The following is a 17,399-nucleotide window of genomic DNA, read 5'->3' on the forward strand; positions in this document are numbered from 1 at the left end:
CCACTTCCTCTGGCAGCTCATTCCATACACGTACCACCCTCTGTGTGAAAAAGTTTTCCCGTAGGTCTCTTTTATATCTTTCCTCTCTCACCCTAAACCTATGCCCCTCTAGTTCTGGACTCTCCCCACCCCAGGGAAAAGATTTTGCCTATTGACCCTATCCATGCCCCTCATGATTTAATAAACCTCTATAAGGTCACCCCCTCAACTATTTGGGGGGAGAAAAGGGTTGGACGGTGAGCACTGGCTCCGCAGGATGGCACTCCTTACCCCGGGACCCCTCTCCAGGTCATCCTAAGCCTGCACTCCCCTCAACCTCCACCCACTCCACCCCCCTGCCTCACAGCGCCAGGGACCCGGGTTCGATTCCTGCCTTGGGTGACTGTCTGTCTGGGGTTTGCATCATCTTCCCGTGTCTGCGTGGGTTTCCAAAGATGTGCAGGTCAGGCTGAATTGGCTGTGCTAAATTACCCGTGGTGTTCAGTGATGTGAAGGCCAAGTGTGTTAGTTAGGGGTAAATGTAGAGTAATGGGGTAGGGGAATGGGTCTGGGCAGGTTACTCGTCGGTGTGGAGTTGCTGGGCCGAATGGCCTGTTTCCACACTGTAGGGATTCTATGATTCACTGGCTGAGACTGATCTCCCCCCTAACTGCCTTGTTGTCTCTCACTGAGGTGACTGGATGGTGTGTGCTGACACCTCTTCCTTACCTTCAGTCCCACACCACAGTATTCTCCTTCCTGCTCCTCCCCCTCTCTCTCTCTCTCTCAGAGTGATATGGTCCGACAATGGTGAAGAAATGGCACCCTCACTGAGGCACACTCACAGCCACTGACTCAGATTCCAGCTGACACTGTGTGTACCTTAAAGGAGAGATTGGGATAGAGGGGGGGTGCGGTGATAAAGGACACTGTATGTGGTGAGACACTGTGCCCAAGTGGGCTCCAACACAGTTCGGGGGCGCTGGGAGTGGGAGATGCCAAAGGACAAGAGGGTGTGAATAAACTCTGCTGGGGAGCGCTGGGAGGTCCAGTTTGTTCCCGGACTGCGAATTCAGCGAAGTGCAATAGATTTGGGAAGGCTGGTAGGAACGCTGAGTTTGCCAGGGAACAACTGGATGACCACTGAGCTGAGAGGAGTACCCAGAGGCCATCGTTGCTGCAGGGCATTGATTGATGCATGGAGCTGTGCGGGATGCAGTGTCTGTTGGCCAATACCCCACAACACCGATCACAACACCGCACCACCTACTAGGACCTCGCACTGGAAACTGAGGGCAGAGCCATATAATCCTGGCTTCCTCCTGCAATGACAGCGGGCATCACTCCCTGGTCAGTACCCTCTGTCCTCCTGCCACATTGCCACTCTGTATCTGAGGGCACCGGCCCAAGGGAACAGCAGGAGGGAGGCACAGCCTGCTCTCACAGTCTTCGATCACCCTGCAGCCCCTGACCCCTCTCAGAAAATACCCATCCAACAAAAATGGATGGACGGAGACATCCTCAACCTGCTCACAACTCTGGGGCAGGGTGAGACCTGAACCCAGGCGTCCTGGCTCAGAGGGAGGGACACTACCTGTGCACCACAAGAAACCACTAAAGGTATCAAGGCGGTTGGGAGTAAATTTGGGAATCTTTGATTCCCTTCTACCCTCAGAGGGCAGGTGTGCTATCCACTGCCCCCACACACACCTACTCTTAAAGTGCACTTCACTCCAGGAGCTGGACTTGAACTCTTAACTGGCCTTGGGTGCAATAAATGCAGTGGTGTCCACATCCCATGAGTGAAGTCGAAAAGACATGGCTAGTCTAGCTCAGTGTCTCGTCAATGGGAAACCTCAGGGTGTTGACCACATCGTCAGCTCTTGTTGCTCCTGCCCTCTGTTTGATTACTTTGCCAGTGACAGTGTGGTGTCGTATCATCACCGCGTCACTCTCTCGGCCAGTCGCTGCTCCCAGCGGGGGCTCGGCTGCAGCAGACGGAGTGGCTTGCTGTCGAGTGTAGCGTTCGGTTCCCTCTCTCCCTCCCAGAAGCTTGCCCTCGCTCGGTTCCTGCTTGATTCCAAGAAACCGCAGCCCAGCCGCCCCTGTCTCGGGAGTGGACTGTGCGTCCCTAAAGGCAGGGCCAGAGGGGGGTCACCATTAAAAATGGCCACCCCCTCCCCACTCCCCCTCCCTACCCAGGCTGCACACGTGCCGACTCACAATCCCAACTGTTGCTAGGCAGGAAACTGGCCTGGAAGATTTGGAAATCTCACCAGTTAAAGGCCGAGGATGTGAATTAACCAGTCAGCCTGAGGGGTTCATTACAACAAAAATAAACGGATGGTTGTTTGGTTTGACCCTGACCTGCTGCATCATAATTCCCACAATCCTCCCCCTGTCTGCGGGGAGCTGCTGGTTGCTGTTGGCAACCTCACAAACTCCTTCCTGGAGGATTAAGCACAAAGGGTTGGGGGTTTGCAGGGGGTCCCATCATTCTGGGATACTTCCCCACCGCCCCCTCCCCCACCCCCAATTTCTGGGCAAGGCCTGATTTAGATGCGGCATTTCTGTGCATGCTCATTAGTTGCTCTAATTTTCCCCTGGAGTGTCGGAGGCTGAGGGGTGACCTTATAGAGGTTTATAAAATTATGAGGGGCATGGATAGGATAAACAGACAAAGTCTTTTCCCTGGGGTTGGGGAGTCCAGAACTAGAGGGCATAGGTTTAGGGTGAGAGAGGAAAGATATAAAAGAGACCTAAGGGGCAACTTTTTCACACAGAGGGTGGTACGTGTATGGAATGAGCTGCCAGGGGATGTGGTGGAGGCTGGTACAATTGCAACATTTAAGAGGCATTTGGATGGGTATATGAATAGGAAGGGTTTGGAGGGATATGGGCCGGGTGCTGGCAGGTGGGACTAGATTGGGTTGGGATATCAGGTCAGCATGGGCGGTTGGACCGAAGGGTTTGCTTCCATGCTGTACATCTCTGTGACTCTATCATCTATTGGTGTAGTGGCCCATAAGAGACTGATTGGTCTCTAACTGTTAGCGCTGTCATGACGATGACAAGTCAGTTTGACACGCTGATTAACACCTTTTTAAATCTGTGGGACATCACTGGCTGGGCCCAGCATGAAGTGCCTGTCCCTACATGTCCTGGAGATCGTGGTGGTAAGCTGCCTCCTCGAAACCCTGCCGTCCGTTTGCTGTAGGTAGGCCCAGCATGATCTGCTTAGACTGTTGCTGCTGGTGAGAAAGAGCCCTGCCTTTACCAAGATGGCGTCCGGTGCCTTGCCTCAGAAGGCCCGATCCAAGCCACAGGGTGCCATTTTGTTTGCCTCAGAATAGGCACTCCCCCCCAACACAGTCCAATGTGTTTTCCGTGCTGTTTGAGGAAACCTGCAGACTTCCTGCCTGGATTTGACACCAAAAGAATTTAAATGGGATGTCCCGAAGGTGAGAATGACAGGGTCTAAATGCAAATTCTTCCTCTAGCTCCATGTAAATCAGGCTGTCTTCAGGACACTTGTGTGCGAGTATTTGCTCATGTAGAGATATCCTTATCCTCCCTTGACATTGCGTGTAAACAGAGACTGTTTGCACTATCCAGATCCCAAACAGCTGGGCCTGAAGCAGGAAGCAGATTCCTGGCATGACACACTGCTGGTATGATTTCAGAATGATGGTTACATCTATCATTAAATTGTGGTTACTAGTACCAGCCTGGAACTCAGTGCCACCAGAACAACATTATGGAAGGCATTGAAGGTACGTCTGTAGTATCCCGAAATCCAACTAAACAGATGGATTTTCTTTTCTTTCACTGGTTCCTCTCGGATCCAGTCCATCTGCTCGGGCTAGCGACCTCCGGGAGTTGCCGGGAATTGCAGATTAATCTCCCGGACACAATCCCCGAGACAAACCCTTGGAGCTTTCAAACAACATTTCTCCCCACAGTACTCATTCACCTTCAACACCAGCCCGTCTGCGAGGATTATCCACCCTTCGGGAGTTGCCGGGAATTGGGAGATTAATCTCCCGCAGACAATTCCCCAAGACAAGAACTCGGAGCGTTAGAGGAAAATTCCTCGCGCCTTATTCATTTACCTTGAACACCAGAAATAGGAAAGGCAGCTGTCCGGGTGCCTGGGAGCGGAGGATGGGTGTAGGTGGCCCCTGTGACAATGCATCCTGGGATGGTCCACCTCTGGTGACCCAACATCCCGATTGGCCGGGGAAGCAGTCCTGTGTTGTCAGGACGGTGAGCTCCATCCTGCAAAAATAACACGAGTAGATCACACAACAGCTTTTAGTAACGATGCACAACCTCTTTAACTGAGCCACTGATTACCTTTAAATTCTTCTATAATCGTGAAATGGTCCCTCCCTTCGTTTATTCCCCTCGATGTGCTTTTGTTAGTGAATGACCTCACTGTGTTACAGGGAGTGATTAGTAGCATTGACAATGGACACTGGGTTCCTAACAGCCTACTTGCGGAACGTTTCAGGGAACACCTCTGGGACACCCGGACCAACCACCCCGTGGCTCAACACTTCAACTCCCCCTCCCACTCCACCGAGGACATGCAGGTCCTTGGACTCCTCCATCGCCAGAACATAACAACACGACGGTTGGAGGAAGAGCGCCTCATCTTCCGCCTGGGAACCTTCCAACCACAAGGGATGAACTCAGATTTCTCCAGTTTCCTCATTTCCCCTCCCCCCACCTTGTCTCAGTCAAATCCCTCGAACTCAGCACTGCCTTCCTAACCTGCAATCTTCTTCCTGACCTCTCCGCCCCCACCCCCACTCTGGCCTATCACCCTCACCTTGACCTCCTTCCACCTATCACATCTCCATCGCCCCTCCCCCAAGTCCCTCCTCCCTACCTTTTATCTTAGCCTGCCTGGCACACTCTCCTCATTCCTGATGAAGGGCTTATGCCCGAAATGTCAAATTTCCTGTTCCTTGAATGCTGCCTGACCTGCTGCGCTTTTCCAGCAACACATTTTCAGCTCTGATCTCCAGCATCTGCAGTCCTCACTTTCTCCTCCTAAGGGGCAAGACGATTTGTAGTTGTCGCGCTGCGGAATGCACTGTTGGAAGGACAGGTGGCTATAAGGCACGTGAGAATCCATCTTCCAACGCAGTGCACTCTATACATGGGTGGGAAGTGAAAGCTATGGACAGGGAAAAGGAGGCAGAACCCCATCACAATATCTATCGGTCTATTTCATGTCACGTCCATGTTGAGTTTCACATGCATCAGAGTGGGAATAAAGTCATTGCAATGAGGTTGCATTCCTACAGAGATGGGAAAGAGGCAGAACAGGATGGATACAGGTTGGTAAAAACAATGACTGCAGATGCTGGAAACCAGATTCTGGATCAGTGGTGCTGGAAGAGCACAGCAGGTCAGGCAGCATCCGAGGAGCAGTAAAATCGACGTTTCGGGCAAAAACCCTTCATCAGGAGTAAAGGCCTGTGTTCTTCCAGCACCACTGATCCCAGAATCTGGATAAAGGGGGGGCTTAAATAAAAGACAGTTCTAAAGGCAAAATTAATCAGTGCTGGCCCTGGGATCGTACTGCAATCGATCCCAGACTCTGCTGTGACTTGCGTGGTTAAAGAGGTGCTATGAGGAGGATCTCTGAGGGGGTACGATACTACTCTTTGTTAGCCTAGCCTGGCGTCTCTGCTGGATGTCCACCGGCTCCATTTTTAGTGTTGGTCAGAGCTGTTTCTCTGCACCAGGGCGGGGGCTCGGTTTCAGTTGAAGACCAGAGAGTGAGAGCTGCCATCTTCCGAACTCCCCAGCACAGACGGGACCGCACACCGGATCAATCATCCCAACGGCCTTTTCCAGTCAGTCGGAGATTCTATTTGCCCCAACTTCCCAAATGCTGTTTCCCCAAGTAAGGCTAAGACTTAGTTCATCGGTGTCCTGCTACTCCACCTCTAAGAATAGCAGTGAGCATGTGAAATAGTGATCCTCTCAAAGTTACTTAAAGAGTAAGGGTTAAGCAAAGTTTATTGAGAAGATCAGTTGGGGCAGGGACCATCATATCCTATACCAGAGCACTCACTCCTGGGGTGTCAGTATTGCTGGTTAGACAGGGATTTATTGCCCCTTGAGAAGGTAACACTCAGACGTCTTGTTGAGCCACATTAATGCAGCGATTATTTTGAAATGTGAGCTCTCCATGTGTTCAGCACGTTGTGTGTAGATGTGAGTAGTGCAGCAGACGGACTTTCTCACATCCTGGAACCTAAGTAAGACATTCCGATAGCTGTAAGCCCTGGCCTACTCCACTTCATCAACGGGGGGTTAATAACTTTAACATGTCAGTTTGTGTATGTGAGTGCAATGTGAGTGCCAGTCCTGCTCTTATCTTCTGTCTTTTGTTTCGCCAAAATTGCAAGACTCATTTTTCTTTAACGCCACGCCTCATTGTCCGAGACCAAGCCCCCTCGGCAGCACATGCCTCGCTCCATCTACACTGCCAAACCCTTGCAAAATTCCTCCACAAAACCAGCCCTTCGTCTCCTGTCTTCCTCAGAACACAAGCCTAGTTTCTGTAAGTTGTCCGCATAAACTAACCCATGGGGTGGGGAGGGGGGGTGGGGTGTCTACACTGTATTCCTTCCAAGACCAATATATCCTTTCTCTGAGGTGTGGGGCCCAGCATTGTATGTGATACTCCAGATGTGGTCTAACCAGGGATTTGCACAGAAAACCCCCTTCCTGCTGTTTATACCTCCTGCAGTTGGAAAGGTTACCATCCCATCGTCCATTTGATTATTTTTTTGTACCTGACTACTACAATTAAGGTTCTGTGTACCTCGAATTCTAATGTTGATCCCTGGTCTCCACCATTTTTAAAACAAAACCAAAAACAAAAAAAAACTATTATTGTTGGGACCAAAGCGGATGATCTCACACTTCACTGAATGCCACAGTTTTTGCCCGTTCGCCTAATCTATCAACGTCTCCCTTTGTAATTTTGTGCGCCACAGTTGCCATGTCTCCGATCAGCAAGGTCGAGTCTTCCTTCAGCTGCCTCTGTGTTTCGCCAATGGTCATGTGTATTCCCACAGAGCCACTGGGGCGATGGGAAAGACCATGGGGGGAGGGGTGTGGGGTGGGGAGAGGTGGTCTGGGAACCCAGTCAACAACGGCATAGACAGCGTGAGGCTAAAGAATTGGGAGCTAGGCAGAGGGACAGAGGAGCACATTCGATCGAGTCAATGCAAAGCCAAAATGGCTGCAGAAGGAGAAGAGAAAAGAGAGAGAGAATTGATTCTCGGTTTGAAAGAAAGAGAAAATTGAGGTAAAGAAAAAGAATTTAGTAATTAAATGTGTTCTAAGGGTCACTTGGCCTGAAATGTTAGCCCTGCTTTCTCTCCCCACCAATGCTGCCAGACCTGCCGAGCTTTTCCAGCACTTTCTGTTTCTGAATTTAATAATTAAGCCATTCAGTACCTGACCGACGTCATCAGACTTATTTTTGGTGTTGATTGGAACATTTTAACACCGAGCACATTGCTAAAGGTGTTATTAATTAATGTATTGGGCTTTCTGTGGCATGTTTAATGGACAATTGATGTGTAACTTCAGTAATTTCATTAATCTCACACGGCTGTCTGTGTCTGACCAGACCGTAGGGCTGCACTCTCAGAGAGAGAGAGAGAGAGAGGGACAAATGGTAGGCATTTAACCTGAAGGGCACCGCACCCCGGGTAAGGGGCAGAAGGAAGAGAGTCCTTCATGATAACCTCAGCTGGTGTTGGCAACTGAACCCACACTGTTGGCATCACACCGACTGTCCATCCAACTGAGCAATCACAGTAAGGTTAAGGTGGGGCGTGGAGGGTCCACTGTTTTTGTAAAGTTAGTGGGTGGAGCAGCAGGAGTTAGCCAGCGAAATGTCACAATCCACAACTCCTGGGTCCCTCTCCCCTGTGAGTCGCTGGTTTCTGGGGTCATACAGCACAGCAATGAACCCTTCAGTCTGTAAACCCCAAACTAACCTAGTCCCACCCTCCTCCTTCTGGTCTATATCCGTCCAAACCTTTCCTTGTCACGTACTTATCCAAATACCTCTGTCAGCCATTGTAACTGAACCGACGTTCAGCACTCCCTCAGGAAGTTTATCCCACACACGAACTGCCCTTTGTAAAAAACATTGCCCCTCATGGCTTTTATAAAATCTCTCTCCTCTCACCCCTCGTCTTGAAATCCCCCAACTTCACTATTACCCCTCATGGCTGTATAAACTTTTATAAGGTCACCTCCCAACCTCTTATGATCCAGTGGAAACAATCCCAACCTTTCTTTATAACTCAAACCTTCTATACCCAGTAACATCCTGATCCATCTCTTGTGAACTGAAAATGTGTTGCTGGAAAAGCGCAGCAGGTCAGGCAGCATCCAAGGAACAGGAGATTCGACGTTTCGGGCATAAACCCTTTTTCACCTTCCTGAAGAAGGGCTCATGCCCGAAATGTCGAATCTCCTGTTCCTTGGATGCTGCCTGACCTGCTGCGCTTTTCCAGCAACACATTTTCAGCTCTGATCTCCAGCATCTGCAGACCTCACTTACTCCTCCTCCTTTTTAATCTCTTGTGAGCCCTCTCTAAGTGCTCCAGTTTCCTCCCACAATCCAAAGAGGTACAGGTTAGGTGAATTGGCCAGGCTAAATTGCCCTTAGTGTTAGGTTTAGGAGAGCGGGTCTGGGTGGGTTGCTCTTCAGAGGGTCGGTGTGGACTTGTTGGGCCGAAGGGCCTGTTTCCACACTGTATATAATTTAATCTAATCTATAGCAGGGTGACACAGCACTCCAGAACAGGCCTCACCAATGTCCAGTACAACCTCTGCATGCCATTCCAACTCCTGCACTCAAAGGACTGAGCGATGAAGGCAACCTAACTGCCTTCTTAACCACGGAGAATGGTGTGCATTATTCAAGCCCTGTTATATTTCGCTAATCCATTAGCTCAGTTTCTCTCCCCACAGATGCTCCCTATCCTGCAGAATCCTTCCAGCATTTTCTGTTTTGATTTCATTTCCCAGCATTAACAGTATTTTGCTTTTGTTTCCAACTACAGTTCAGTCTCACCCACAGAATAATTGAAGCTGCCAGAGTTTGCTGGGTTGCCTGTGGTACTATATTTAACAGCTCTGTTTTCTGTGCAAAAAATAGAAATATATACATTTTTTTTTAAACAGGACACTTTTAGACTTAAAGATCATTTCAGTCATCAAAATATACATATCTATTTTTACACCTCACAGCTGCAGAGACAGCTTCTCGACACTTAGAGCTCTAATTGTTGTGCTATAGAATTCCATTAAATTTCTTAACTCCTCAATTTATTTGAAGATAGTTTCCTCTCTTATCTTTAATCCTGCGTTCTCTTCATGATATTCCCCCCAGGGATTTATCTGGATTACAGCCTGTGCAAAGATGGTCTTCACCAGGTCATCCACCAGGGGGTACTTGTGAGCTTTCTCCCCACTGCGGTCTATGTTGGATTGGCATCACCTCCTGGCAGTTCCCACCATACCCCAAATCATAGTCACTCGCCACACATTGCGAACTGGGCATTCAGATGTGGCTAACTTGCAAATAAAATGAAGGAACGGAGACAATTGGGTGTGTGACCTCACACAGCATCCATTCAGCCCGTCGGGGTCCACACAAACCCTAACTCCCTCACCTCCACCCTTGCAGGTCCCATGGCTAATCCGCACATCCCTGGACAATTTAGCCCTGGCCCAATCCACCTAATCGGGCACAGCTTTGGATTGCGGGAGGAGGCCAGAGCACCGGGCGGCACGGTGGCTCAGTGGTTAGCACTGCTGCCCCAGGTTTGATTCCTGCCTCGGGCCACCGTCTGTGTGGAGTTTGCACATTCTCCCCCCATGTCTGCGGTTTCCTCCCACAGGCCAAAGATGTGCAGGCCGGGTGAATTGACCAGGCTAACTTGCCCGTAGTGTTAGGTGCATGAGTCAGAGGGAAATGGGTTACTCTTTGGAGGGTCGGTGTGGACTGTTTGGGCCTGTTTCCACACAGTAGGGAATCTGATCTAATCTAACACCCAGAGGGAATCTACGCAGACATGGGGAGAATATGCAAACTCCCCACAGAACAGTCACCCGAGGTTAGAATCGAACCTGCGAGGTAGACATGTTAACCACTGAACCACCGTGCTGCATGTGTAATGGTATGTTCAGTCACTCAGGGAGTCCATGTCGCTGTGGTGAGGGCCCGGAATCGATGAATCACGGTGGCAGATTTTCCAACTCTCTTCCCACCCGATTTCTCCCTTGTCCAAGTGTTGGCGGGATTGCAGGCGAATGTTCGAGCGTTGTCCACCAAGTCTCCAGGGTCGATAAATGCCAGCAGCGCTGAGAGAACTCAGCATCAGAAAGGCAGCTGGTCCACCAACATCTGAGCTGCACCCAGAATGATTTTCTCCAACACTGAAGAGAGAGAGAGGGAGAGAGAGAGAGAGAGAGAGAGAGAGAGAAGGAAGTTGGAAATGTGGGTGTGTGTCACACTGAAAAGAAATGGAGGAGGTCAAGAAAAAACTTTAAGGAAAGATTTGGGAGGGAGTGGTTAAATGACAAAGATGTCATGGAACAAGAGGCTAAGGGAATGGTAATGGTTGTAGTTTTGTTTTAAAAAAAACACAGCATTCGGTTAATGGCCGAATAAAACACAGCTCAGTTACTGCAAAGGTATCACGTCCATGACACTGGAATTTGGTCAAATTAAACACCAAGATGGCGGACAGAGTTCCTCAGCTTGGTCAGTGGTCAGTCTTGAAGGCTGTGAAAGGGGGCTGGGGCTGGCGAAGGAGTGCACCAGGGGGTCACCGGGGCAATGTTGGAAAAAGTGGGTCAGGCAGGGAGGATCTATTCAGTGCTGGCGCTGAGGGGGAGGTGGTCAACAGCTCCTGGTTCCTTGGAGTAATTGTCACTGACACTCCGTCCTGGCCCACCCATGTCAACACACACCGAGCCCTCTAACTTCCTCAGGAGGCGAAGGAAATGCAGCAGGTCCACATCCACCCTGAACAATGTTTATCGAGCGAGAAATGGCAGAGAGTGGTGAAGACATCCCGGAAAGCAGCCGTCCATCCACTGACTCCAGCTGTCATCCAACAGGAGACAGTGAGGTGGGGGCTGCAGGTGCTGGAGACCTCGAGCCGACAAAGCGTGGGGCTGGAAAAGGCACGGCCGGGCGGGCAGCATCGGAGGAGCGGGAGAGTCGACATTCCGGGCGTAACCCCTCCAACGTCCGTCCGGGAAAGGACCATCTTGGTGCTGCCTGATCTGCCGTGCCCTTTCCAGCCCCACACTTAATCAACATAACCAAAGCTCCCCTCCCCCTCCCCCAGTCATACCCTCTTCCGTTCGGCAGGAGATCCAGAAGCTTGAGAACACGCACTAACAGATTCAAGAACAGCTTCTTCCCCGCTGTGAGGGGAGGAACTCCCACGTATTAGAGCTGACCTTTCCCTTCACGGTCTCTGGAGCACCGTTACCCTGATGCCTTGTGATCGGACACACAGTACAATAGCTTTCACCCGTACCTCGGCCCGTGTGACAAAAATAAATCCGATTAAATCACAGGGTGGGGGGGGGTCTTCCTTTAGTGTGGGCGGGGTGGCTAAAACGGTGTTGCCTCCGCCACAGCTCAAGCTTTTTCCTCTTGCCAGGAGTAGGGCGAGAGTGAGGACCGTGGGGTGATGGAGGTCAGAGCGCGGTGCTGGAAAAGCGCAGCAGGTCAGGCCAGCATCCGAGGAGCAGGAGAGTCGGGCGAAAAAGCCCCTTCGTGGGGACGCAGTATGGGAAGGGGGCAGTGGGATCGGGATGGAAGAGTTATTTTTTGTTTTGTGTTGCCTGGGTCACACCCCAGTGGTCTCTGAGAGAGGGAGAGCTGTGTTAGAGCGAATTCTCTATTCCTGAGATGCTGCCTGACCTGCTGTGCTTTGACCAGCAACACATTTGCAGCTGTGATCTCCAGCATCTGCAGACCTCATTTTTTACTTAGAGCAGGACATGTTGACACAGGACTGAAAGGGTTAATGGTGAAGAGAGAGAGAGAGAGAGGGAGGAGTGACGTGAGAGTGAAGGGGCAGGGGAAAGCTGTGTGAACTGGCTAGTGATAGTCATATGAAGTTTGGGTCGGAGTTCAGACAAGGAGGACACAGAGAGAGAGGGAGAGAGACAGGGATCTGCAGTTAGTGTTAAACTGCCCAGACATCAGAGAGAGGACACAGACACGGACAGACACAGAGGGAGAGCTGTTCCCACACACTGCTGCTGGAGCAGGGGGGGGGGGGCAATCCTTCAGCAAAGCCCGGAGCACGGTGCAAGGAGCCCGGGCTCCCCTGGGGGGGTCACTGCCCTCAGACCCAGCATCTCGCACAAGGAGCCCCGCGGAGCTCCCCCCTCCCCTCCCCTCCCCTCCCTCCCTCCCGCAGACCCACTATGGATATCCTGGATAACTTCGGCGTGGAGAAGCTCTTCACCGCCTCCAGCCTGGTGGACCTGGAGGATCTGAACGAAGCCGATTTCCTCACCAATGTGGTAAGTTGCTGGGTGCACCAGCTCCACTTCTTAACCCAGCGCGGAGCCCCTTCCCCCTGTCCCCATCCCCAGCACCGTCCCCCTCCTCCTCCACTCCATCTCCGCCTCTCTTCCTGCTCGACCAGACACACACACACACACTGCACACACACACACTGCACAGGCACAGACACACACTGCACACACACACACTGCACAGACACACACTGCACACACACACACACTGCACACACACACTGCACAGACACACACTGCACACACACACACACTGCACAGACACAGACACACACTGCACAGACACACACTGCAATACAACACACTGCACACACACACACTGCACACACACACACTGAAATACAACACACTGCACAGACACACACTGAAATACAACACACTGCACACACACACTGCACAGACACACACTGCACAGACACACACTGAAATACAACACACTGCACAGACACACACTGAAATACAACACACTGCACACACACACTGCACAGACACACACTGCACAGACACACACTGCAATACAACACACTGAAATACAACACACTGCACAGACACACACTGCACACACACACTGAAATACAACACACTGCACAGACACACACTGCACAGACACGCACTGAAATACAACACACTGCACAGACACACACTGCACAGACACGCACTGAAATACAACACACTGCACAGACACACACTGCACAGACACACACTGAAATACAACACACTGCACAGACACACACTGCACAGACACACACTGAAATACAACACACTGCACAGACACACACTGAAATACAACACACTGCACAGACACACACTGCACAGACACACACTGAAATACAACACACTGCACAGACACACACTGCACAGACACACACTGAAATACAACACACTGCACAGACACACACTGCACACACACACACTGAAATACAACACACTGCACACACACACACACTGCACAGAAACACACTGAAATACAACACACTGCACAGACACACACTGCACAGACACACACTGAAATACAACACACTGCACAGACACACACTGCACAGACACACACTGAAATACAACACACTGCACAGAAACACACTGAAATACAACACACTGCACAGACACACACTGCACACACACACACTGAAATACAACACACTGCACAGACACACACTGCACAGAAACACACTGAAATACAACACACTGCACAGACACACACTGCACACACACACACTGAAATACAACACACTGCACACACACACACACTGCACAGAAACACACTGAAATACAACACACTGCACAGACACACACTGCACACACACACACTGAAATACAACACACTGCACAGACACACACTGCACAGAAACACACTGCACACACACACTGAAATACAACACACTGAAATACAACACACTGCACAGACACACACTGAAATACAACACACTGCACAGACACGCACTGCACAGACACACACTGAAATACAACACACTGCACAGACACACACTGCACACACGGAAACCTCCAGCAATATACAGACATGCACACTGAAATATACAAACACTGATACACACAGACATGCACACTGAAATATACAAACACAGAAACACAGACGTGCACACAGAAATATACAAACACAGAAACACAGACATGCACACAGAAATATACAAACACAGAAACACACAATGCACACAGAGACCCAGGCACAAGGAAACATTCATATGAACAATACGCAAATATATACAGGCACAAAGATAAAGGCATACACATAATGATACACATAAACACACAGATACACGTGAGGAAGGAGACCAGAACCACATCAGCACCCACACACCAACAGACAGAACATACACCAATATGTTGATACACAGACAGGTACACTCTGATACAGGCATCCTCACAGACACAAACTCACTGGGAGTCAGTCTCGCACTAAGTCATGTAACATGAAAACACTGACTCACACGAACGTGCTCCCCCCAGATTCCCCCTCCAACACGCATAGTTTCCTTCTCCATGGCTCTCAGTTAAACCATACCCCAACTAAGTAAAATGTCAACTGTCTGTTGATAGTACTGAAACAACCTTCAGCTGTAATCAGCGTCTGAGCTGACTCACCCCATTGTGGGTTGGCTTTGTAAGTTTGCCTTGAAGGGAAACCAGCTGTGCACATCCTACTGCGGGGTATTCCTCTCAGCTGGAGTTCTCTGCTTGTGTTTCATGTGGAATACAGCTCCAAAAACAGGGCTCATTTACTGGCAAATTAGTCTAATAATCGTGGAGCTGAAATTCTCTTGAGATAAAGCAGTTTGTAACTGAGACCAGTGCATTGTGAATGTTAGCACTGAGCAAGCGCATTGGAAATGTATTGGAGAAATCTTTTCTTTCCCAATTCAAGGGATATTTACCTAAGGAAAACAGTTTGCATGAACAAGCTAGTGATGGTCAGCCTGGCCATCAGTGGAATAAAAGGGGGACAATTCAGTTCCATTAGAATGAGAGTGTACAGACCTGTTAGAATGTGTCAGCACAGGCGAGTGTGATTAGAGTGAGTGTGGGACAGGCATTAAACTCACGGGGGACAGTTAATGCGCTCTGATTTCATCTGGGGAACAGCTCGTGGTCGGTTGCATTATATAGAACTCATGCAAGTATGATACTATACAGTATCATCTATACCATTCTATATAGCATACTTTACTAACTGTGTTGGAATACAGTATATCAAAAGTGAGACATTTGAAAGAAAAAGTACATAGATTCGATACTCGCTCTAGATTAATGAATATCCATAGTTGGCTATTTTCCAATATATAGGCAAAAGTGAGGACTGCTGGTGCTGGAAACCAGAATCTAGGTTAGTGTGGTGCTGGAAAAGCGCAGCAGGTCAGGCAGCATCCGAGGAGCAGGAGAATCGACGTTTCGGGCAAATGCCTTTCATCAGGAATTCACTATCTTCCACGATATGGCTAACAGGTTTAATGTTGAAATACATCTTGACGGTTATTAGATAGATGCACCTATTGCTGTGTGGTTGGTATGATGTAACGGAGCCTTGTCTATACTCTTTAATAACCTATAGATTCCACACAGGCACTGGGTAAGGTGGAGCATGTGCTGTGTTTGTGGTTATTCAGTTCTAAAGCCCCACATTCTCACTTCTCTCCTCCAACCAGTACAACCCTCACAGTGAGATTTAGCCTGTCCTTAGTCTGCTCCTGCCAGCTACTGGTTTGTTAACTCCTGAATTTGTAGGAATTTCCAAGTCCATCTTCCTCGAGGTGTGTCCTCTCATCCGCCTGGAGTCGGTGGGACTCGAACCCTGGATTTATATCGTTGCTTCATCTGAACATTCACCCGCTCTGCCCGGCTCTGTGTTTGGCCTGTTTCATTTTCCTATTTAATTCCCCCTCAGGAAACTGCCAATTCTTTTCTCGCCCGAGATTCGTTCTCCCCGACTGTTTTCTGGTTTCCTTCCTGGTTTATTTTGGGTGCTTAACGTTCGCATTCGGAGTCTGTTTCAGATCCAGGCTGTTCCAACTGCCTCTCCCAACTGGGAAGACTGAGATTACAGGTCCCGGGTTAGAGACATGAGATTCTTATCTGGCCTCTCACTTCGGTGGATTAGTCAGCACAGGCTGCACAGTCAGAGACGCTGTCTTTAGGAGGAAATGTTAAACCAAGAGCTGTCAGTCCTTTCAAGGGGGATGTCAATGATCCGATGGAATTGTTCACAACCAGCAGAAAACCTCCTCCTGTGCCTGGGTCAATAACTGTCCCCATATCAGCACTGCCGGATAAACACTGAAAGAGATGGGGATATGAATAGGAAGGGTTTGGAGGGATATGGGCCGGGTGCTGGCAGGTGGGACTAGATTGGATTGGGATATCTGGGACAGCATGGACGGGTTGGACCGAAGGGCCTGTTTCCGTGCTGTACATCTCTATGACTCTATAACTGTGGGTTCTGAAATCAGAAGCAAAAACAGAAATTGCTGGAAAAGCTCAGCAGGTCCAGCAGCATCTGTGCGGAGAAGGCAGTCAAGACTTCCAAGTGCAGTGAGCCTCCTTCAGATAGACTGCTCCTGTGTCTCGGTGTTTACAGGATTTGACTTTGTACAAAGTTACCGTATTTCCTGGTGTTGCAGCGAACCACTCGCTGTGCAGCATTGTGAGATAGCTATAAAGTTGTTTGGAATTCCTCTCTGTTTATGGCCCATTGCTGTAGGACCCAATCTGTTTATATCATGTACCCACCTTGTTCCCCAATTTATTCATAAGTAGTTGCAGTATCTCCTGGTTTCTTGTTATGTACAGTATTCCGTCTTTGTTAGTGTGCTCCTTACATGTCCTCGCTGCATATCCGATCATGCGTTATGGTGTCCTGATGTGTGTTCCTGATATGAATTCCTGGGATTGTGTTCCTTCTCTGTGTTGTTGGTGTACACCCTGCCTTGAGTAAACGACAGAACTGCAGATGCTAAAGGCGGAGGGGTCACTGGCCTCGAAACGTTAACTCTACTTTTTCTCCACACCTGCTGCCAGACCTGCTGAGTTTCTCCAGCGATTCCTGCTTTGTTCCTGTGCCTGTTTGGCGGCGTTCTTGTTGATCGTTCTCGTGTGGAGTCCTGGAGTGTACTCCAGGTGTTTCCCTGCGTTTCGGTTTGACCACGGCCAAATGTTCGAACTGAAATCCGTCACAGATTCGGGTCTGACCAACTCCCGCAAAATCTTAGCACAATCACGTCTCCGCGCTCTTTCATCTGCACTTTTGCGTGTTACTCCGTGTGTAGACTTACTGTTGACTAACGGTGTAA

General features: G+C 49.7%; 1 protein-coding gene across 2 annotated transcripts in view; it reads left to right on the forward strand.

Moving 5' to 3' along the window:
• Positions 1-17,399, forward strand: part of creb3l1 (cAMP responsive element binding protein 3-like 1) — a 234,315-nt gene that overhangs the window by 2,380 nt on the left and 214,536 nt on the right. The window contains exon 1 of one of the 2 annotated variants that reach the window (XM_060838414.1): positions 12,134-12,585. The exons of the other annotated variant lie outside the window; for it this stretch is intronic. Coding sequence (XP_060694397.1) covers positions 12,487-12,585 — 99 coding nt within the window. The 5' untranslated portion in view covers positions 12,134-12,486. Of the gene's footprint in view, positions 1-12,133; positions 12,586-17,399 lie in introns of those variants that run through there. 2 annotated transcript variants of the gene reach the window in all.

The sequence above is a fragment of the Hemiscyllium ocellatum genome, chromosome 18 (genome assembly GCF_020745735.1).
Source record: "Hemiscyllium ocellatum isolate sHemOce1 chromosome 18, sHemOce1.pat.X.cur, whole genome shotgun sequence".
NCBI lineage: Eukaryota > Metazoa > Chordata > Chondrichthyes > Orectolobiformes > Hemiscylliidae > Hemiscyllium > Hemiscyllium ocellatum.